The 19,779-nt window shown below is 40.1% G+C and overlaps 1 protein-coding gene across 1 annotated transcript; it reads right to left on the bottom strand.

Moving 5' to 3' along the window:
- Positions 1-1,278: 1,278 nt before the first annotated feature.
- On the bottom strand, positions 1,279-14,691 carry tomm70a (translocase of outer mitochondrial membrane 70 homolog A (S. cerevisiae)). Its single transcript, XM_031311552.2, has 12 exons — positions 14,362-14,691; positions 12,667-12,840; positions 11,305-11,431; positions 11,094-11,203; positions 10,644-10,792; positions 8,198-8,405; positions 5,676-5,810; positions 3,857-3,964; positions 3,570-3,686; positions 3,320-3,417; positions 3,099-3,221; positions 1,279-3,014 (listed from the first exon to the last, which is right to left on the bottom strand). The coding sequence occupies exons 1-12, from the start codon at positions 14,593-14,595 to the stop codon at positions 2,861-2,863; spliced, it is 1,737 nt and encodes a 578-aa protein (XP_031167412.1). The 5' UTR covers positions 14,596-14,691; the 3' UTR covers positions 1,279-2,860.
- Between the last annotated feature and the right edge of the window lie 5,088 nt (positions 14,692-19,779).

Genomic DNA, 19,779 nt, shown 5'->3' on the forward strand with positions numbered 1-19,779 from the left:
GCTAAAGAGAAAGAGCAACTACGATTGTTAATATAATCAGAGACGGTTTAGAACAGTATAGAGGATCTTTGATATAATCCATCCATGGGATTGTCTTGTGGCTGCAACTAATCGTCCTGGTTCGGATGTCAACTCCTAAAGCTTTTATGTGTGGCACTTGACAATGAACCATAAGACTATAATATTCATTTCAATATTTGTGAGAGTGATATGTTTTTAACAGATCAACTTTTTCAAAAGAGCTAACATTTGCTACATTTGACATACTACCTCTTTTAATATCAAATCTTCCTTTTTAATGAGCTAGTAGGTGCTGCTAGGATTGTTTCTTGTATACTGTTTAGTGTTTATAGCCTCATCACCAGTTTTTAGACAGTTTCCTAAACATTTCTGCAGGCAGTGTTTCGAATGTATTTCGGGTTTTGGAGAGCAGAGAACAATTCAGGAAGCCAGCATCAACATATGCTGACTAAGTTGTGTCTTTAAACATTAAAACAATAAACATAGGTGTTACCATTTACTTGTTTTTGTCTGAACACATGGAAATGTGATAAGCACTTCAACTTGTCATAGTTGAAAAAGCAGTTGTGACTAATATCATTAAGGATGGCTCTGTTATATTCAAGTGTCCCAGTAACTTACCCAACTCAGGACCCTGAAACAGGCGTGGCTAAATGGAATTCAGCCATCATTAACTTACACACGTGGTTTTCCTACTGTAACATGTGAAAATTACTTATTTTATTGCACATAGATTTACTTTTCAAATACACTGCCTGAGAAAGCCTAATACAGTATACAGCTAATTGTATATCTATTTCAATGTTAAGTATCCACTAAGGGTTAATGTGTTTTATGAATGATTTCATTTTATCTTAGACAAGTTTTATTCTAAAATGCCAAACATCAAAAACACAAAAAAAGCAGAAGATATAAAAATGAAAATTGCAGTAATAACACTCAGTATTGAGCAGCAGTAATATTTACAATATTTTACAGATCACGAGATCAAACACTAAATAGCAAGAATATTAAGAAAATAAAGTTTCAAAGCATTAAAATGGAGTGAAGTTTTTAACTAAGAGTTGAGGCTTCGCCACAGCAGCCGCGGGTTCGGTTCCGACCTGCGTCCCTTTGCTGCATGTCTTTCCCCCTCTCTCCCTGTTCATGTCTAACCTGTCCTAGCAAATAAAAGGTTCTGAAAACGCCACAAAAAAATTGAATGAACATTGATTTGCAGAATGTAAGGCTAGAAGAAAATAGCAAAGGTGAGATTCATTCCAGGAATTATAACTTTATTAGGATTCATTTTCTCTTTTACTTTGGTCACCATACATATCACTGATGAAGAATGTCAGTGTCATTTCTATTAGACAGCCAATATTTTGTGGATATCTGCTGACGGTTACATCAATTTCTCTAGTTTGTTTCTGTAAGTTTAAGACAGATGATTTATGCTGAGAAGTCCTCACCAGCTGCAGCTGGAATGCACGATTTGGTTCCTTGGTATTACCACACATTCAATAAAATGTAGCCATAACTGCTGCTAGATAAATGAATGTCACAGAACATTTATAATTTAGTTTTCTAAAAGTTGAAAATACTCCAAACATACAAACATTCAGCAGTGCTGGCTAATTTTATTTTTTACAAAGTACAGATGTTACTTGAGTACCATATCATACACTGGACCAAGATATTCTCAGGGCTGCATGTGGGTTAGAAACAATAAGGCTTGGGTTGTGAGAATAGAATTTGAAAAGGACAGAAAAAAATAAAACAACTGTTTTAAGGTTACTCTGTCAAAAGCTGTAATGTAGCATGAAAAATAATCTTTTTACAATAAAATAGAAAATAAATCATGTTTGATTAAAGTGAGCTAGGAAAAAACACTGAATAGCCCAATCCCTTGTGACATCTTCTGAAACTAGAGACAATTCAAAAATAACATTTTCAAAAAACCCAATATGTTGGTTAAGTTTTTCTAATCAAAAGTGTTTTGCCCAAAGTCTCTTATAGTTGGGGTTTTCCTAGTGTTCAAGACAGCACGAGCATTGCATTTACATTTATTTATAAAGTGAACATGCTGCACAAAGTATATAAAAAAGAAAACAGGCAATCCCATAATTAAAAAAAAAAAAAAAACACTTCCAGATGCTAAACTAAACCTCTCTGTAGCCCAGTATCCGTAGGATCAATTCCAGCATTACAAACACAGACATTACACATTTGACTAGACTTTTAACCTTGCATTCGGAACTGATAGTGTATGTTTAGAGACAACACTTTAGATCAGCATAAATTAACAATGTGAACAGTCCATTAAAACTACATAAAGCTCTCACAGTATTTTCTGTAGATTTTAAGTGTCACAAAAGCCTTAAAGTCAGTAATTGGTTCGACGGACTGCACACATCTCAGTTCACTTACATTTCACATAGTTACTATTAATTTAGACAGGTATACATGGCCATTCATGTAGGTTTTTCTCTCTAGATTACACTATCTTTCTCGTTATTCTGAGCAATAAAAAGGTTTGATGACAATGTTCTGGTTGAATTAAGTGTCAGCAAAGGGCTGTGTCAGTTAAGAGCCCCCCCCCCCACCCTGACAAACCACCAAGTCAACCAGAAGCCTGGATCACAGCCTCGGCTCGATTGTGAATAGAAATCCTTCTTAACACACCCCTTTTAATTGGATGTAAACACGGTATATATTCAGGGCTCTTCCTTTTTTTCTTTTATAATCCAGTGCTCTTTTTTTTTTGTTTTAACAAATCAAAGGTTAAGTCAGACAGTTGCATATACCACAGTTAGGTTCAGCAATGAAAATTGAGATTGGCGATGGATTGGCAGAGACGTTACAGTGTTGGAGGTTTCAGCCCATATTTCCTTGCCACTTCTGTCTGGGCGTATGCTGCATCACATAACGAGTACAAATGGGCCATCTCCATCTCAGACTTGGCCAGGTTAATAGCCTTGTTGAACATTTCGATTGCCCTGTCCAGATTTCCCCTAAAAAGAAAATGCTCTTGTTATGATTTCAAGCACTTCAAGAAGTGTTCTAATGTGAGAACTGAGTCAAGTTATTTATCTCACCTTTGAACTTCAATGGTTCCCATAGTTTCATAAGCAAAGTCACATTTGTTGTCGATTTCAATGGCCTTGCTGATGAGCTCTAGACCCAAGTCAAGGTCTTGTTTCCATTGAAGCTGTAATAAACTGGACATATATTGAATTTTTATTAACTGATGATTAATTACACATACAAATCACATGTTATATTAACAACAGGCCTACCAAAAAGGGAAAATGCCTACCCCTTGTGGACATATGTGGTTGCATTGTCTGGTTCCAGTTCAATGCACTTGTCATACATCTCGTCTGCTTTTCCAAACTGCTGCTGGTCGGTCAAAGCCTGAAAAATTCACAAACGGTCGTGTTGAACACATCAACAAGATATATATAGCTGCTATTTTCTGTCTAAATCAAACAGAAAATGGGCAAAGCAAATGAGCACTAAAGCACCCATTGATGTGTAAATAGAAAATCAAGTTGTGGATTCTTTACCTGGGCATACAGAGCGTAGCCCTCAGCACACTTGGGGAACCTTCTGATCACGTCCTCAAAACCGTCCATGGCCGTCTGTACTTGTGACGGGTTGTTTCCAGTATATGCTTGTCTGTACTGAAGAGCACAAAAAAAGAAAAGAAACTCAGCAGCTAATCTCGAGTTGTAGCAGCCATTAATGCAACCAGCAGCAGAACTGGTTGAAACAAAAATCCATTTTATGTATTTGATAGGTTAGATAATGGCATGCTTGCTTTTTTTTTTAATAATCTTTAGCCAGAACTTACAAGAGCAAAGCATTTCTGAGCCTGGGCGAGAGCAGAGTCAGGCCTGAGCAGGATGCACTCATCAAAGTCTCCCACCGCCTCGTCCACCTGGTCCAACAGGATTTTCAGCTGAAAGGAAATAGAGACTTTAGATAGAGCACTATAGCAAGACATTTCAAACATTAACTTAGTAGTTGTCAACGACAGCCAATCACTTAACAAACGTTAAATGTCTAACCTGGTATTAACATCTGTCCGAGTGATATGATCACAAGTAGACGGGTCCAAGTACAGGTGTGAAGACACCCAGGAGGCATTGAGGATGCATAGAGATCTTATCACTCAGACCACATGGGGTGCTGCCTGCTCTTATCCCCGGCTCTCTGGAGCTCTGTGCCCCGCGCTTGCCTTGAAAATACTGCCGAGCTGGCCCCCGGCGACTGCCGGTAGACGGTAACCTCATTTTTAGTTTAATAAAACATACCCAAATTAAGAAATATGTAGGATATTTCTACAGCCATTCCTTTTCTTACGTGGCAACGTCTGCTGCTGCTATTTAGAAGCCAGGGAGCAGGTTTCATTTCCTATAAATTCTTCACAATAAAAGGTCTGCCGTTATTTTGTTATTTAAAAGCTTTTATTATGAAGCAACAAAATCAGGAAATGCTGGGTCTTCATAAGCAGTAACCTAACATAACTCCTATAAACGAGGATGAAACTAAACTTCAAACAATAGAGATTCAATCTACAAAAGTAGGCTACTGAGCTGAACAGACTTTTAACACTAACATCGCCATAGCCCACGCCATTGAACGTTGTGATTAAAAAAATGGAAAGATTCCCTCATTATTATTGCTATATTGTATGTATTGAGACAAATATAAATTCTATGTCATATTATGATATTCAAAATCTCAGACAATATCTCGTCTCATATCACGATATCCATATAATATCGATATATTACCCAGCTCTACTGTTCTTCACTAGGGTTGAGTAACGTTTGGATTTTTACGATTCCGAACCGGTACTTTTAAAACGATTCCGATTCCTAAACCGATTCTTGAAAAACTGAAAAATGACAATTTAACAATATATTAATGTTTTAAAGTACTTACATATATAATAAGTAAACATCAGTCACCTAACACATAACTACAATAATTTAACAAATAACAGTTACACTTAACAAGTAACAACAAAATAAATGTTGAGTTGGTATGTCAACCAGCTTCAAACTTCAGCAGTTCTTTTGCAGAAAAATGACCATATTTGCTTCTCTGGCGAGATACGACACCTCTCCTGACTTATGGCATGTCCTGCACGGGAGAAAACTCTCTCAGATGGTGTCCAAGAGGCCTGTACACACAGGTATGAGTTTAAAAGGGCAGACAATTTGGGGAGGCTGCCCCGCCTCCCCCACCACCAGGCTACAGGGTCTGGTCCTGAACGATAGACTAGCAGAGCCAGTGTAATATGTTTACTAGCGATCACGACAGGGGGAAAATATTTCAGTCGGAACCAAAATTTGCGTTCTAATCCGATCTGAATACTACCGTTTGTGTAGGAACCGGTTCCATAGTGGAACTGGGTTTCAGTACCCAACTCTATTCTTCACTGTAGCCTATATGCAAACAGAAATGATGTAGGTGTTTATTTGCATAAAGAGCAGGGAAGTGATATCTGATCACAAGTGGTCCCTCAAAGATGCATGTGGAGACATTCTACTGCCAGGTCCACTGTCCACTTGGGATCGGATCACTCAGGACCGATATTAAAACCACGTTAGAACAGGGCTAAAAAATAAATAAATGTAAAAGCAATTTAACCACACTCTTACCTGACCCCTGTGGTGATAGACATCAGGGTTGCGTGTGTCAATCTCCGCTGCCATGTTGAAATCTTGTGTAGAGAGCATAGGCTGCTGCTGCTGCATGTACATGCTTCCCCGCTTGATCAAAGCATTGGCTCGTAGCTGTAAAAATTAGACCATAGTACAGAGTGAAAACCTGTCAGATTCAAAAGTCCTTTGTAAAGGACGTCTTTGTGTATTTGTACAAATCATTAGATAAACTGGGAGAAAATGGATGAATTGAAGTCAAGACTGATTCAGTGTGTTCCACTCCATGCCTCTTTTGGGTATTTTTCTCCGTATTTAGAGACAGTTTTTTGTCAGGCCAACTGTCCCAGGAACTGCACTGAAATGATCTGAGAACCTCATGTGATTTATTCCCCACATTGGTGTGTTGCACAGTACATTTACTCAAATCCCAAGGATAAACAGCAGATACAACTGAACCTTAAAGGACAATTCTGGCACAAAATGAACCTAAGGGTTAATAACATATGTGTACCGAGTCGAACGTTCTCTGGGATATGTTTTCATGCTAATCGAATGTGTCTGTAGCTTGAAACAAGCTACCGCAAACCGGTGATTAGCTGCCAACGCTAGCTTTCGGGGCAGAGGGTAAATCACTATTTCTACACCACTAACAAGGCTCGAAATAGCACCACACTTAAACGGTAGCATAACGAGGATTCCTACATGTAAACAGAAGCATAATGACCAGTCAAATCACGAACGCTGTGTTTGAGCTATGTTACTGGTTACTGACAGTGTTGGGAACGTTACTTTAAAGAAGTAATTAGTTATAGTTACTCACTACTTGTTCAAAAAAGTAACTGAGTTAGTAACTGAATTACTCTATGATAAAAGTAACTCATTACCAGGGAAAGTAACTATTTGCGTTACTGTTAAAAAAAAAAAATTGCTATATGTCAAAGAATTTGGATTTTTTTGAGCAGTTTTTTTGTTGTGAGGCAGAAAGATCTAGCTTTCGCTGCTTGGAGGACTTTGCTCCGAGTCCGTCTTTGCTAGTGGATGGCGAGCTATCATCTGTGGTGGAGGTATCGCTGGTTTTGGCCACTAGCTTTGTAGATGCGTGGGTCGTTGTGAGATGCTTCATTAAATTAGAGCTGCTTACAACAGATGTTGACAAAGTCTTCGCTCCTGGACATAATGTACACATTACATGCACGTTCTCGCCTTTGACCTCAATGAATTTGAAGTAGTGCTTATATCTCCACCTTGAAAATGCCAACTTGTCATCGGATTGCTCCTGACTCGCCATCTCTGCTGCTTCATCGAATCTCTGTTTAGCTGTTGTGTGTGCGTGTGGCGCGTGCTGGCATGTGTGTAACAACACTGGCTCTGATTGGCTACCATGAAACATGACTCTGCCTTAGCCAATCATAATCGCTTACCTCGTTATTAACCCACCACCTCACTAGCTGTGAGCCAGGGGTACGTTCGGATTACACAGTTTATTCAATCAATGCATTCTCTTAATACATCCACGATAGTAACGTATCGCATTTAACGTCCAGTAACGTTAACGGCATTGTAACGATGGGAAAAGTAATTCGTTAGATTACCCCGTTACTGAAAAAATAACGTCGTTACCTAACGCTGTTCTTTTAAACGCCGTTATTCCAAACACTGGTTACTGGTTGCACGGCGTTCGTCGTTCGACTGGTCATGACTGTTATCCAAGATGGCAGCCACATGTAAACATTAACGCTACAGTCTTCATAATCTATCTTTGTAATAAACTGTCTGTACACTTACAAAGTTCTCAATGCTTCAGTTTACATGTAGGGACCCTCATTATGCTACAGTTTAAGTGTGGTGCTATTTCGAGCCTTGTTAGTGGTATCAAATAGTGACTTACCCTCTGCCCCGAAAGCTAGCGTTAGCAGCTAACCCCCGGTTTGCGGTAGCTTGTTTCAAGCCAAGATTAGCATGAAAACAGATCCCAGAGAACGGTCGACTCGGTACACATATGTTATTAACCCCTATCCCAGTACCTAACCCTTGCGTTGTCTTCCTGTCGACCGTGCACTTGTTGTCCTCCAACAAATTTAACTCGCGGTCTGTTTTGCCTTTTTATAAAGCATAAAGTATAGTATCACCCAATTCTATTGTGCACCTTCTAGCCAACTTCATTGCAACTTATTACCAATACTTTTGCAACTTATTATTTTTGTTTTAATTTATGGCCAGTAAACCACATTTACTGGCCATTAAATTATACCTTATTTTGGAGTAAAATAGGCAGAAATTATGAATTATTTTCACTATAGTGAAGCTCAGATGAATATATGTTGATGAATTATCACAGACTGGTATATGTCAATGTTTAGTCAGGAAACTGTTTTGAAACCATTTTATTATTATGAATGGCAGAACATATTTCCGGAAACAAAAACTTTCAAAACAGGTCAAATTTGACCCGAAGACAACACAAGGGTTAAATTTGTATTCTTGGCTAAGAACGGGCTAATCAAATAAACAGAGCGTACCTTCACATTGGCGTCCTGCATGTTGATCACCCGGTCCAAATCAGGCTGAGCAGCAGTAGCGTTACCAATCAGCAGGTAGAACGTAGCACGCAGCAGCAGGGCCTCTGCAGTGTATCGGCCACCTGACTCAATCTCCTTGGTGCATTCGCTGATGATTTTGTCATAGTTCTCCTCCTCCATGTACTGCTTAGCCTTCAGGTAGCCGGAGCTAAAGAGGAGAAAAAGATAAAAACAGATCAGGAAAAAGTGTTCCTCTACTAGGGGTGCACAATATTTGAAAAAATGTGATATTGCGATATCGATAATGAATATTGCGATATTGATATTAATTTCGATATTTTTAAACGTATGTAAAATTACCAAAGTTATGGGAAAACGCATCTAAATAGATTTATAACAAGTTTTCTTACAACACAAGGTTTATTTCAACTGACAGTCATATTGGACTGGTCCAACATGTGCCTACAGAACAGGACATGTTCTACTGGTTGGACAGTATAAATATATAAATAAGGACCATGTCTACAGGACAGGACATGTTCTACTGGTTGGACAGTATAAATATATAAATAAGGACCATGTCTACAGGACAGGACATGTTCTACTGGTTGGACAGTATAAATATATAAATAAGGACCATGTCTACAGAACAGGACATGTTCTACTGGTTGGACAGTATAAATATATAAATAAGGACCATGACTACAGAACAGGACATGTTCTACTGGTTGGACAGTATAAATATATAAATAAGGACCATGTCTACAGGACAGGACATGTTCTACTGGTTGGACAGTATAAATATATAAATAAGGACCATGTCTACAGAACAGGACATGTTCTACTGGTTGGACAGTATAAATATATAAATAAGGACCATGTCTACAGAACAGGACATGTTCTACTGGTTGGACAGTATAAATATATAAATAAGGACCATGTCTACAGGACAGGACATGTTCTACTGGTTGGACAGTATAAATATATAAATAAGGACCATGTCTACAGGACAGGACATGTTCTACTGGTTGTAACTACAGTATAAAAAACAATGTAACGCAACATCTGTTGGCTTAAAGCCAAAGTATTTCCAAGCTACCGAGGAGGCATTATTTTTGGCCATTAAAGTTTCCTCTTTAATCTCTGTTATTTCGTCGTCTCCCAGAGCAACACTCATTTTCTTACTTTTGTGTTCTTTTTGCTCCACTGGCTCCCTTCACTCTCTTTAGGTCCTTTCTTTTCTTTCGCTTCGTTTTGTTGTCTCTGTCTATTTCTTCACTGATTTATGGTTCTGCAGAGGCTCCACACAGCTGATGTTTATACTTGTGCACTGGTGTGTGCGTCGAGCCGGCATGTGTGTGTGTGTGTGTGTGTGTGGGGAGTGTGTGGTAGAGCAAGGGAGAAGTGAGAGAGTGATGACGATTTTCTTCGGAGTGAGTACCGACTCTAGAGTCATAGAGAGAGAAACAAAGTGTCTCCCCTGTTCTTTCTGACCATGATGGGAAATGTGGAGCAGGAAAAGTTAACCCTCTCCTTGATTTCATGTTTATGGAGAAGGAGAACCAGGAAACGAGTCGGGGGAAATGCAATGCTACCAAGTGATGTGTATTTTTCGAGAGGTGCATCAAAGAGTATAGACGTAACAAGAGGCGAAACTCAATAGAACGTTGTGCTGCAGCTTGCAATGGAACATTCTATTGAGTGCAGCTCCGCCATCTTGGACTGAATGCAACACAACCTACCTGCCTCTATAATCTTTGGGTACATGTCGGGCAGGATGAAATGCTTCACAAATAAAACAAAATATTGCATAATTATGGCAAGACTTTCGGTATAATATCGCGCAACGTGATATCGCGATAACGATATTGAGTCGATATATCTTGCACCCCAATCCTCTACCAGGTGGTAATTCAGTTCTACAAACAACCGAGTTGTGAAGTGGGAGGTAGGGTTAATCTTTAGTTTCCACATAAGGGCCTATGTAATCAAATCATAAGCTCTGTGTTCAGATGCTTCAACACAGTTATCCTTTGCACTGATGATTCAGCCGTAGACATGCTTCAACCGTGAAGCTTCCAGAGGCACCTGGAATCACTCCTCCAACTTTGCAACTTAATTATGTCTCTTTTAAGTACTTGTTTAATCACATGTAAACATTTGACCCCTGACAAACCGATACGTTTTACACCCACTGTCCTGCTTGTCATACAACTCCTTGTGCTCAGAGTTAGACACTAAAACTAGCAGCTAGTGAAAGCCAAAAGGCTGCACAATTATTAAAAACAAAAAGGTTACTTTTTTTCTTCTCCCAATCGATTCAACACAGGGGCAAAGATCCCTGTGAAACATTTCCAGCATCTTACCCTATGCCACCAGCTCCTCCGTCCCTCCTGGTACAACCGGAGGGTACCAATTTAGTTGCTATGAGTAACCATTCTCTGACCTCTCAGTGATGTCGGCTGCCTCGCCCTCCTTGTCCTTGTCTTCATCTTTCTTCTCCCCCTTCTGCAGGGCCTGTGAGATGATGTCATCAGTGAACGAGCTAAAGTAGGATTTGATGAACTGAGGAGAGGGCATCATCGGTTCACGGTTCTACAGGAGAGGGGTTAAAAAAAAAAAGGAAAAAAAAAAAAAAAAAAGAACAATTGTTAAATTCAGAGAAATAAAACTGAATCAAATGTCTCTATAGTGTGGCCAGGTTGGCTCAGTTGGTAGAGCAGGCACACATATACATGAGAAGGTCCAGGGTTCGAGTCCGACCTGTGATGGTTTCCTGCATGTCTTCCCCCCCTCTCTCTCCCCTTTCTCACCTAGCTGTCCTGTCCATTAAAGGCGGAGATGCCCAAAAAAATAATCTTTAACAAAAGCAAATGTCTCTATAGTGGACAAATACCTTGTATTTATCTTTGGCCTTCTCTTTTCCCAACTGTTTCAGAACCTTGTCTGCTAGCAGCATGCTCTGTTGGTTCTGGAAAGCCTCAAGAATACACACCGCTGTGACGTCTGGAGGATACACAGGGAACAAAACGGACTGTAAATAATTGTCACACATTTTAATTTTGACTTGTAAAAGAACACTTTTATAAGAAAGAGGAGTGTCTCACCTTCTAGGCACTCCTTCTTGTTGTCTAGTTTTTCCAGAGCTTTGGCCCTCCTGAACAGAGCCTTGATATAGCGGGGATTCATTCCCACAGCCTGCGAGCAGTCCTGGACCACTTCTGTCCATTTCATCTGAAATGATAGTTATGGGCTGGTTATCTTCCAAAAACGTATCTGCATCGCAATATACAGTGGTCCAGAGGACTGTCCACTACCCAGAGAAGGCTTTGAAGTGGACCTAAACACCTATAGTGAACATGATATCTGAAGACCATTTAACTCATCTTTAAAACAGAACAGCATCTGTATCAAAGTTTCAACATTACCCTTTATGAACTAGAACTAAAAGTGTTTAACACAAAAGCCAAACTATGGCTTACACAACAACAGAGATGTGAGCACTAATGGTGTCCTTTAGCGACACCATTTTTCCATAAATTCTGTTTTTATTTGATTTTATTCTTTGAGAATTGAATAGACTTTGTTGTGCTGTGTTTGTTGCTGCGATTGTTTTTGTAAAAGCCTGACCAGGGAGAAGGACTGCAAATTAGCGGAGGCTAGACGTCCTAAAAAACCTCGCATCTCTCACATTTGGTTGTGATAATGTTATAGGTAATGTCACTGATAAATAAACAATAAATAATAAAATAATAATGTGGAGAGCTAATGCATTTACCTTTGTGAGGAAAACTTTTAATCAAACATGAGGATGGAAAGATTTGAGAATGTTGATTTGCAGAGTCTGCTACACATTGACCAAAGAGGAGTAACAACTGTTAGCTGCAGAGGCATGCCATCTCGTCTGGCTTTAGGTTGTGAGAAGAAGTTAGCGTGCACTGAAGCCTTTTCAAGTATATTTCAAGTTCAATGAAGAACAAGAATTATTTACTTTTCCATCTACAAGCACCTGGGGACATTTAGAAAGGGACATGTGCCATACTGCAACATACAACACACTTGTAAGCAGGGCACAAAATTAGCACCATTTGCCAAATGCCGGTAAAAAATGCAACTGGCTAGTAGATTTGCTTCACTCACCAGCCAAAAAACAAGTTAATCTATTGAGTGGTTGGTTAAATTTGAACATTCACTAGCCATTTGTCTGGTGGACAAAAAAGTAGCTGTTGCTCCCTGCTTGCAATGATACTCTAAAAAGAGCTACATCGTAGTATACTGTTCATTCCTGCAAAAGAATCAATGTCACACTGTGATTACAGCAAGGGAAAGACATGATATTGAGAAATTCACTTTTTCCCTCAGACATAATGAAGATATTTCAAAATGTAGCCTTTTAATTGTTGCACACAAGGTGGGTCTCTTATATTAACAACAATCTCTGCACAGATTTAAAACAAGGTGTTGCCAACCTGTTGTTCGTAGGCTGCTGCTCTGTTCTGGTAAAATGTTGACAAATCAGTCTTTTTCTCTGTGGGACAGAGAGCAATGGCCTCTGTGTAGCACTGGATGGCGTTCTCATACTTGCCAGCCTTGAAGTACTTGTTGCCCTTGTTCTTTGCTGCTTGGGCCCGATCCAACGGGCTCTAAATGAGAAAGAGAAAATGTAAGATTTATTGATTAAATGGTCTCCCCTGTGACTCAGTGGACTGCTTTAAGGATTAAAGAGACTAAAGAATGTTTTTCTACGTAATTAGGTTATCCCATAGCATCTCACACTGCAATAGGCTGTGCAACTGAACTGCAAGCATGTGCCATGGATTGAACGCCATCAAATTGACAGGCCAAAATTGCTAATTATCGGGGCAGCTGTGACTCTTGAGGTAGAGGGGTCGTCCAATAATCACAAGGTTGGCGGTTCGATCCCTGACTCCTCCTGTCAGCATGTCGAAGTATCTCGAGGTAAATTGTTCCAAAGAACAAGGTGGACAAAGAAGCATATTACACTGACATAGCACACACAGTAAAGCCATTATAAACTTGGCCCAAGTGATAATGTCTGTGAAAAAGTGGTTTACAGAATAGCCTAACAATGTGCTTTTTGTTTTTGCCTCAAAAATTGCAATGAATGATCACACCAGCACAATGCTCTATGATCTAAAACAAATCCTGTCTGTTTTGTCAAAGGGTGAGGGCTGTTAAATAACATTTTCCCTTTATCACAATTATGACATAATGGTCTCATACTTACAATATAGTTCTCTTATTTGTGAGTTAACCTCATACTAATTAAGTTCTCCCGTAATTACACGTCATGACATTAGGAAGCCAAACTTAGAAATGGACATCTGTTTTATCTCTTTAGTGAATGCAAGAGAGATTTAAAACATTCACACAAAAAAAAGACACATTTTACTGACAATATACCTGTGAGTAAATTGAGGCTGGGTAAATGTCTGTTTAGTTATACTTCTGCCCGACTGTAGCTTAAATTTTGTTGAAAATGTTTTAAAACAATTTGGCAGAGAGTACAATCACTCCAAAAGGTAGACTCTGGCCTCAGGACTGTAAATAAACTATCAGCGAGTAATATAAAATGCAGGCTACAAAAGCTAGCTAGCGTTTCTGCACATTAACGTTACACGTGCATGATACCGCACACTGAATAAGGTGACAGGTAGCCAGCCACCTACTGATACTATCTAATAGAATTGTCTCTGCCTGAAACAGGCTGAAGTGACAGCCATCCCCGCCCTCTTGACTTTCTAAGAAGATAACGTTAGCTAGCATGCCCAAAACATTACATTTAACGTTACAAAGCCATGCTTAGTTCTTGCCATTTTGTTCCCGAAGGCGTTTCAGCGCATTATTTACCAGCTGCAAACATTTATGTCGCTCATGCTAATCGGGCTGGTTCGGCTGGTTAACCCAGCTAGTAGGCATTAACATTGGCTAATCCACCACCGATGAACCGGTTGCCATCGGCCTTGCTCTGGTGATGGTAGCTGTCACTGACCGTGTCGGTAACGTTAGGTGTCCTTGGCGGACGGCAATGACACGTTTAGTCAGATAAGTGTATGCACTGCACCAAGGCAGATAATGCTAATGTGGGGAATGTTACATTAACTGCAGAGGAAAGAGCAGTATTTAGGCAACAGTAACGTTACCATGTTCTCCTGCTCTCGGCTGGCTGGAGCTGCGCCGTCTTGGCCCTGCACGGGGCTGGCGCTACCTTCGGGAGTTTTCCGCTCCCCGGTCCCTTTCCTTTCGTTTGTCCTGCTGCGATTCCAGAGGTAAACCGCCCCCACTCCCAGCACTATAGGAGTCCCGACTAAAAGTGCCAGCTGCCAGCGGGGTAGTCCAGTCCCGGACTGTGGCTCGACTGGCTTAGAAGCAGCCATGATCTACAACCAAGCAAGTTAGCAGCCAGTACAGTACCACCACCAGACAGCGTGAGCGAGCGCCGCTTCTTCTTCCTGTGATCTGCGAGGTCACAGAAACACCGAGGAATCATGGGATACTGTCGGAAAAGCCACGGGGCTGTGTGTAATTGTAGTACAACAGTAGCTAGGTAGTTAACTAGCTAACGTTATATATATATATATATATATATATATATATATAACGTTAGCTATATATAATAATAATAATAATAATAATACATATATATATATATATATATATATATATATATATATATATATATATATAACGTTAGCTATATATAATAATAATAATAATAATACATTTAAAAAAAGTAATTTCTGGTGGTGTGTGCGTGAACAGTATGTAGTCTTTGCTTTCCAACATGATCTAATGCATTTTCCAGCTCTGACCTGCAGGTGGAGCAGCAGGCTGCAAACAGACACGAGGAGGATGTGTTTGAGGGAAGTCAGGCACTGCCGCCAAAAGCTCAGGTCAGAACTACTGGACACAATGTTGACTTCATCTATGATGCCTAACAAAATTCAAAGATCAATCACCAGATTGAAGAAGAAATTAAGAATCTCCAAGAGCAGACTGCTGATTTAAGTCTGCAGGGGGCAATTCTGACCGCAAGTAAAAAGTTGCTTTGTTCATTTCATTCCTTTTCTTTTCAAGTAGTTGAATGAACGGTCCAAATACTTTTTTCTTTCTTTATCAGCTTATGCTAATTGCTAACATTTCCTTCTTTTCCTTAAATTTCAGAGGTGGGTGTTCTGCGTCAGATGGAAAGTGAAAGGGAGAGGAGGGGTCTGCTGGAGAGGAAGGTGACGGAGCTGGCTGCCTCTATTTCCTCCACGTTGGCCTGCTACACCTCCTTGGAGCAGGCCCTTGGTGCTCACACTACAAAGTGTGATCCTCACAACACTCATTTGTTGATGGCATACATGTGCTCAGGAACATAAAAGGAAATGCATATTGAAATGCTACTGAGACATTTTTATTGAGGGGGAGGGTCAGGTTGAAGCAGTCACCGAGTGGTGAAGTGGTGACTGATTATCTACTCATTAGGTTGACCCAATAACTTTCAGGTTGAAATGGTTCGATTTGATATGAAATACTGAGTAAAATCACAATGAAGACAAATAATTTAAAAGTATCTTTGTTAAAACTTTCAAACTTCTTTGTACCTTTTTTGTTAATTTATTTCTCTATGCATCCGTAGACCAATTTAGTAAAATGTCCACATACTGTGGTTAGTTGCCCACACAGTTGTCCACATGCAGTATATACAGAGACAAGTATAGTATTTTAAACTACTGAAATGATGACAGAAGAATGGGGAAACCTTGTTCCGAGAGCTTCCTACCACCTATTGTCCAACTAATGGCCACTGCCTGTGTTTTGTCTGTGCTTTGGTTCAGGGAGGAGACGTCTCTGAGTTAACTCTGGCTCAGACTGACGAGCAGGTCCTCTCTAAATCCCAGAAGCTGCAGATCCAGGGTATTTGCAACAAAGTTGGTGATGTGCAGAAGATGAAAGAGGTAAGTTTTAAAAGCTTCCCTTGAGTGATTTATATATTACACTAGAACATTTTTTTTGAAATTGACTTCTTGAGGTTCTTTGCCCACCCAATTGAATTTGAGCTTGTGTTCCCAGCATTTTATTTTCCAATGTTTTTTTTGTGTAAGTCTCTCTTTGCCAGACCTTCCTCCACAGCGCAGGTACTGCCCTCACTAAGACTAAAGAAAACCTATCTATACACACAATATACTAAGCGCCCCAACCCCATGTTATTTGATACCACACCTACTGTATAAAGCACTTTCTACTAGAAATGGTTATAGCCTTGCATGCTGTATCTACGTATAGAATATAAGCATGGGCTCTTCTGCTTTAGGTTGTGTCAAGCAGTTTTTTGAGTTACCTGATCATTGAGTGCTGCACGTAGTTCATAGGTCAGTCTTCAGTGTTTGATGCTGCAACATCATATCAATGACCGCCTGTGCCTTTTCCTCTTCAAGGTCCAGCTTTGTGGTTAGCTCTAAATAATAATATAATAATAATAATAATTATAATTATAATTATTATTATTATTATTATTATTAATACAAATTTAACTAAGTTAAGAGCATTTACAATACATACATACCATTTGTAGGCCTTTTCCAGCTGGGTGCGGCGTGTGAGGGGAACACCCAGACGACCAAGTTGAGGTCCTTTCCTCATTTAGAACCTCGCAGATGATCTTCTCTTCCCAGAGAGCCTTCAGGGTTGCTCTTAAAATTCGCTCCCCTTCTACGACCTGCTCTCTCAGGTCGAAGAGGGGGGCCGTTACCGGCCTCACACCGTCCATGGGCTGAGCCTCAATCAGAAGGACTCAGTCCCCCGAGCGACACCGGGCAAGCAGTCTTCCATACGCCACATTTCCCCAATCCGCCTGTCGGACGGGGGTTCGGCGCTGGTCTCTTCCCTCTTCGCTCGCCGCTACTGAGGGAATCCTGGCTAGTTTCTTTTCCTCCGCTAACCCTAACACAGACAACAGGCAACTATAAAACAGAAGTCACATACTATGATGACAGCACCTTAGGCCTACTATATGAAGGCAGCAGAAAATAGTCGCTGTCGATCAAGACCGCAAAAGTGAATTCAAGATATAATACATTTCTAAAATGCTGGGAACACAGGCTCAAATTCAATTGGGTGGGCAAAGAAACTCAAGTCAATTTTAAAAGGTTCTAGTGTAATATATAAATCACTCAAGGGACGCTTGTAAAACTAACCTCTTAGCTTCCGCACATCACCAACTTTCCTGCATATACCCTGGACCTGCAGGTTCTGGGATTGAACAAGGACCTGCAGTTGCTTTATTAGTCTTTCTACATGGGTTTAGTTAATGATCGGGCTATAATAAGACCACGTCTGTTAATGTAATCGCTAACAACCGGGACTATTTCATAGTGGTTGGTGTAAACCGGGATATTTTAGCGTCCCGACACAGCTTTTGTCGGGACTGTCCCGGTCAAACCGGGACGTCTGGTCACCCTATATCAGATATTACAAACCTCAAAACTACATACCTTTTGATGAAATGATCACTGCACAGACGTGTATACTGTGAAGGTTGCCAGGTCCCATTTCCTGAAACGGTTGCACGTCTGAGGTTTTAACTAAATAATGGCGTGCACATTATTAACATTGATAAGAAACGAAGACCTCACTCCTTCATTTTCTTGGGTGCCATGTTGCAGGTTAACGTGCAGGCAACAGCTTTTAAAGGCCCTGAACACCCACACACTATAAACTTACGTGCAATAAACTGTCTAAATGCTATAGACTTGGTTGCGCCCAACCCTTCTCCATGTTTTCCTAGCGCACAGCGTGTGCTCTTCGTGAGTTTATTCAGTATAGTATAGAGGGTTTTCACCGACGTCACGTTCTGGGCGGTAACCTGGATGCGCGGCCATATTGGAGGCACTCGGTGTAAACCATAGACTGTATATAAGAATGGACCAACAGATCCCGTTGCTCTGGACGGAGACCAGTGAAGGCCGTTAGAAGCACTTTTCCGGTGAGCGCTGAGCTTTACTGCGCAGCCTCCAACTGAGAGAGACGACGTAAATGTGCCGTGAGCAACCTGTCTGAAAGTTGGAAGTCTTCTGGTAGCTGTGCCAAGAGAAATCTCAATCATTCCCAATCTTGCAGAGATGGAGAGCGCAGGTAGCCTATATGTAAGGAGATAACATAGGCACAGGCTAATTACTGCTAACTAAAATGCTAGTTAACATTAGTAATTACACTTAAACAGCTAATGTGAGACGAAACTGCCTGCACGCTTCTCCTGTACTATACGGTAATTAATCTACTATGCGACAGTAAGTCGCGTGGTTATGACACAATCGTTAGCCTATTTTTACAAAAAAACGTCTGCTACGGAATGGAGTAATGGAGTATTGTGCACTTTGGATGCTATAACACTTTTGTCCATAGCTTATTCATTTTCGGTCCTTTAATTGTTAGCTGTGATGCTAAATCAGTTTTAGCTTTCCCATGATGCTTTTGAACGTTTTTGACCAATCAGAGGAGTTGCTTTCAGGACGATAGATAGATAGATAGATAGATAGATAGATAGATAGATAGATAGATAGATAGATAGATAGATAGAGGCATTTTGAATTGAGACATTTGAATGTAGTGCTCACTGCTCATATACCTACATGTAGTTGGATAAGTTAGTAAATTACATTTGAGAAATTTCCTTGATATGTCTGATATTTTTGGCAGGGGGAAAGCAAGTGTTGGTTTCTCTTTGCATAATGAAAATGCTTTGTTTTTTGTTTTTTTTGGCTTGTCTGCTGGGCTGATGTACTGATGTGTATTGATTTTGACATTTTGAATTGAATGCTGTGCTTTTTGAAATTGACATTTGAATATAGTGCTCACTGCTCATATGCCTACATGTATGTAGTTGAATAAGTTAATAAATTACATTTCAGAAATCCCCTTGATTCTGTGATATTTTGTCCATGAGGACAGCACGGGTAAGGGGGGGGCTTTGAGGTATAGTGCCCAGGGGCCCCACATTGTCTTAATACGGGCCTGCATGTGGCACTGTGAATCCTTAGGAATGAATGAATATTCATGCTTTATTTCGAACATTTTTAAATAATAATCAAACAAAACACACAATATTAATTTAACATGTCTGAAAAGGAATGGGAAGAAGCAGTGGCGTATCAGGACCTTTTTACTGGGGTGGCCAAGATGGGACACAAAGCTAGTGTGGGGTGGCCATGGCATAGCAGAGTTTAATGCGTATACATACGCAGCCGACCGCAGTTCAAATCTCGGTCCTTTGCTGCATGTCCCACCCCTCTCTCTCCCGTGATTTCCTGTCTCGTAACTGTCAAATAAAGGTGTCCATGCTGTTAAAAAAAAAATCTTTTTTTTTAATTCCATTTCCACCTATCACAGTCCTCATGTATCTCTGGTTATTTGAACATGTCTATTTTTAATCAGTAATTATGTTCAGGATAGGGTACACATTTTCTAAGAGTTATTTCCTTGTAGTGGATTAAAGTCCTCGTCTCTTCACAAGTTAGAGTAGCAAAATTCAACTGCTCAACTCCTCCTATAGAATACCATTTATCGGTCATCAGCTC

This window comes from Sander lucioperca, chromosome 11 (genome assembly GCF_008315115.2).
Source record: "Sander lucioperca isolate FBNREF2018 chromosome 11, SLUC_FBN_1.2, whole genome shotgun sequence".
Lineage (NCBI taxonomy): Eukaryota > Metazoa > Chordata > Actinopteri > Perciformes > Percidae > Sander > Sander lucioperca.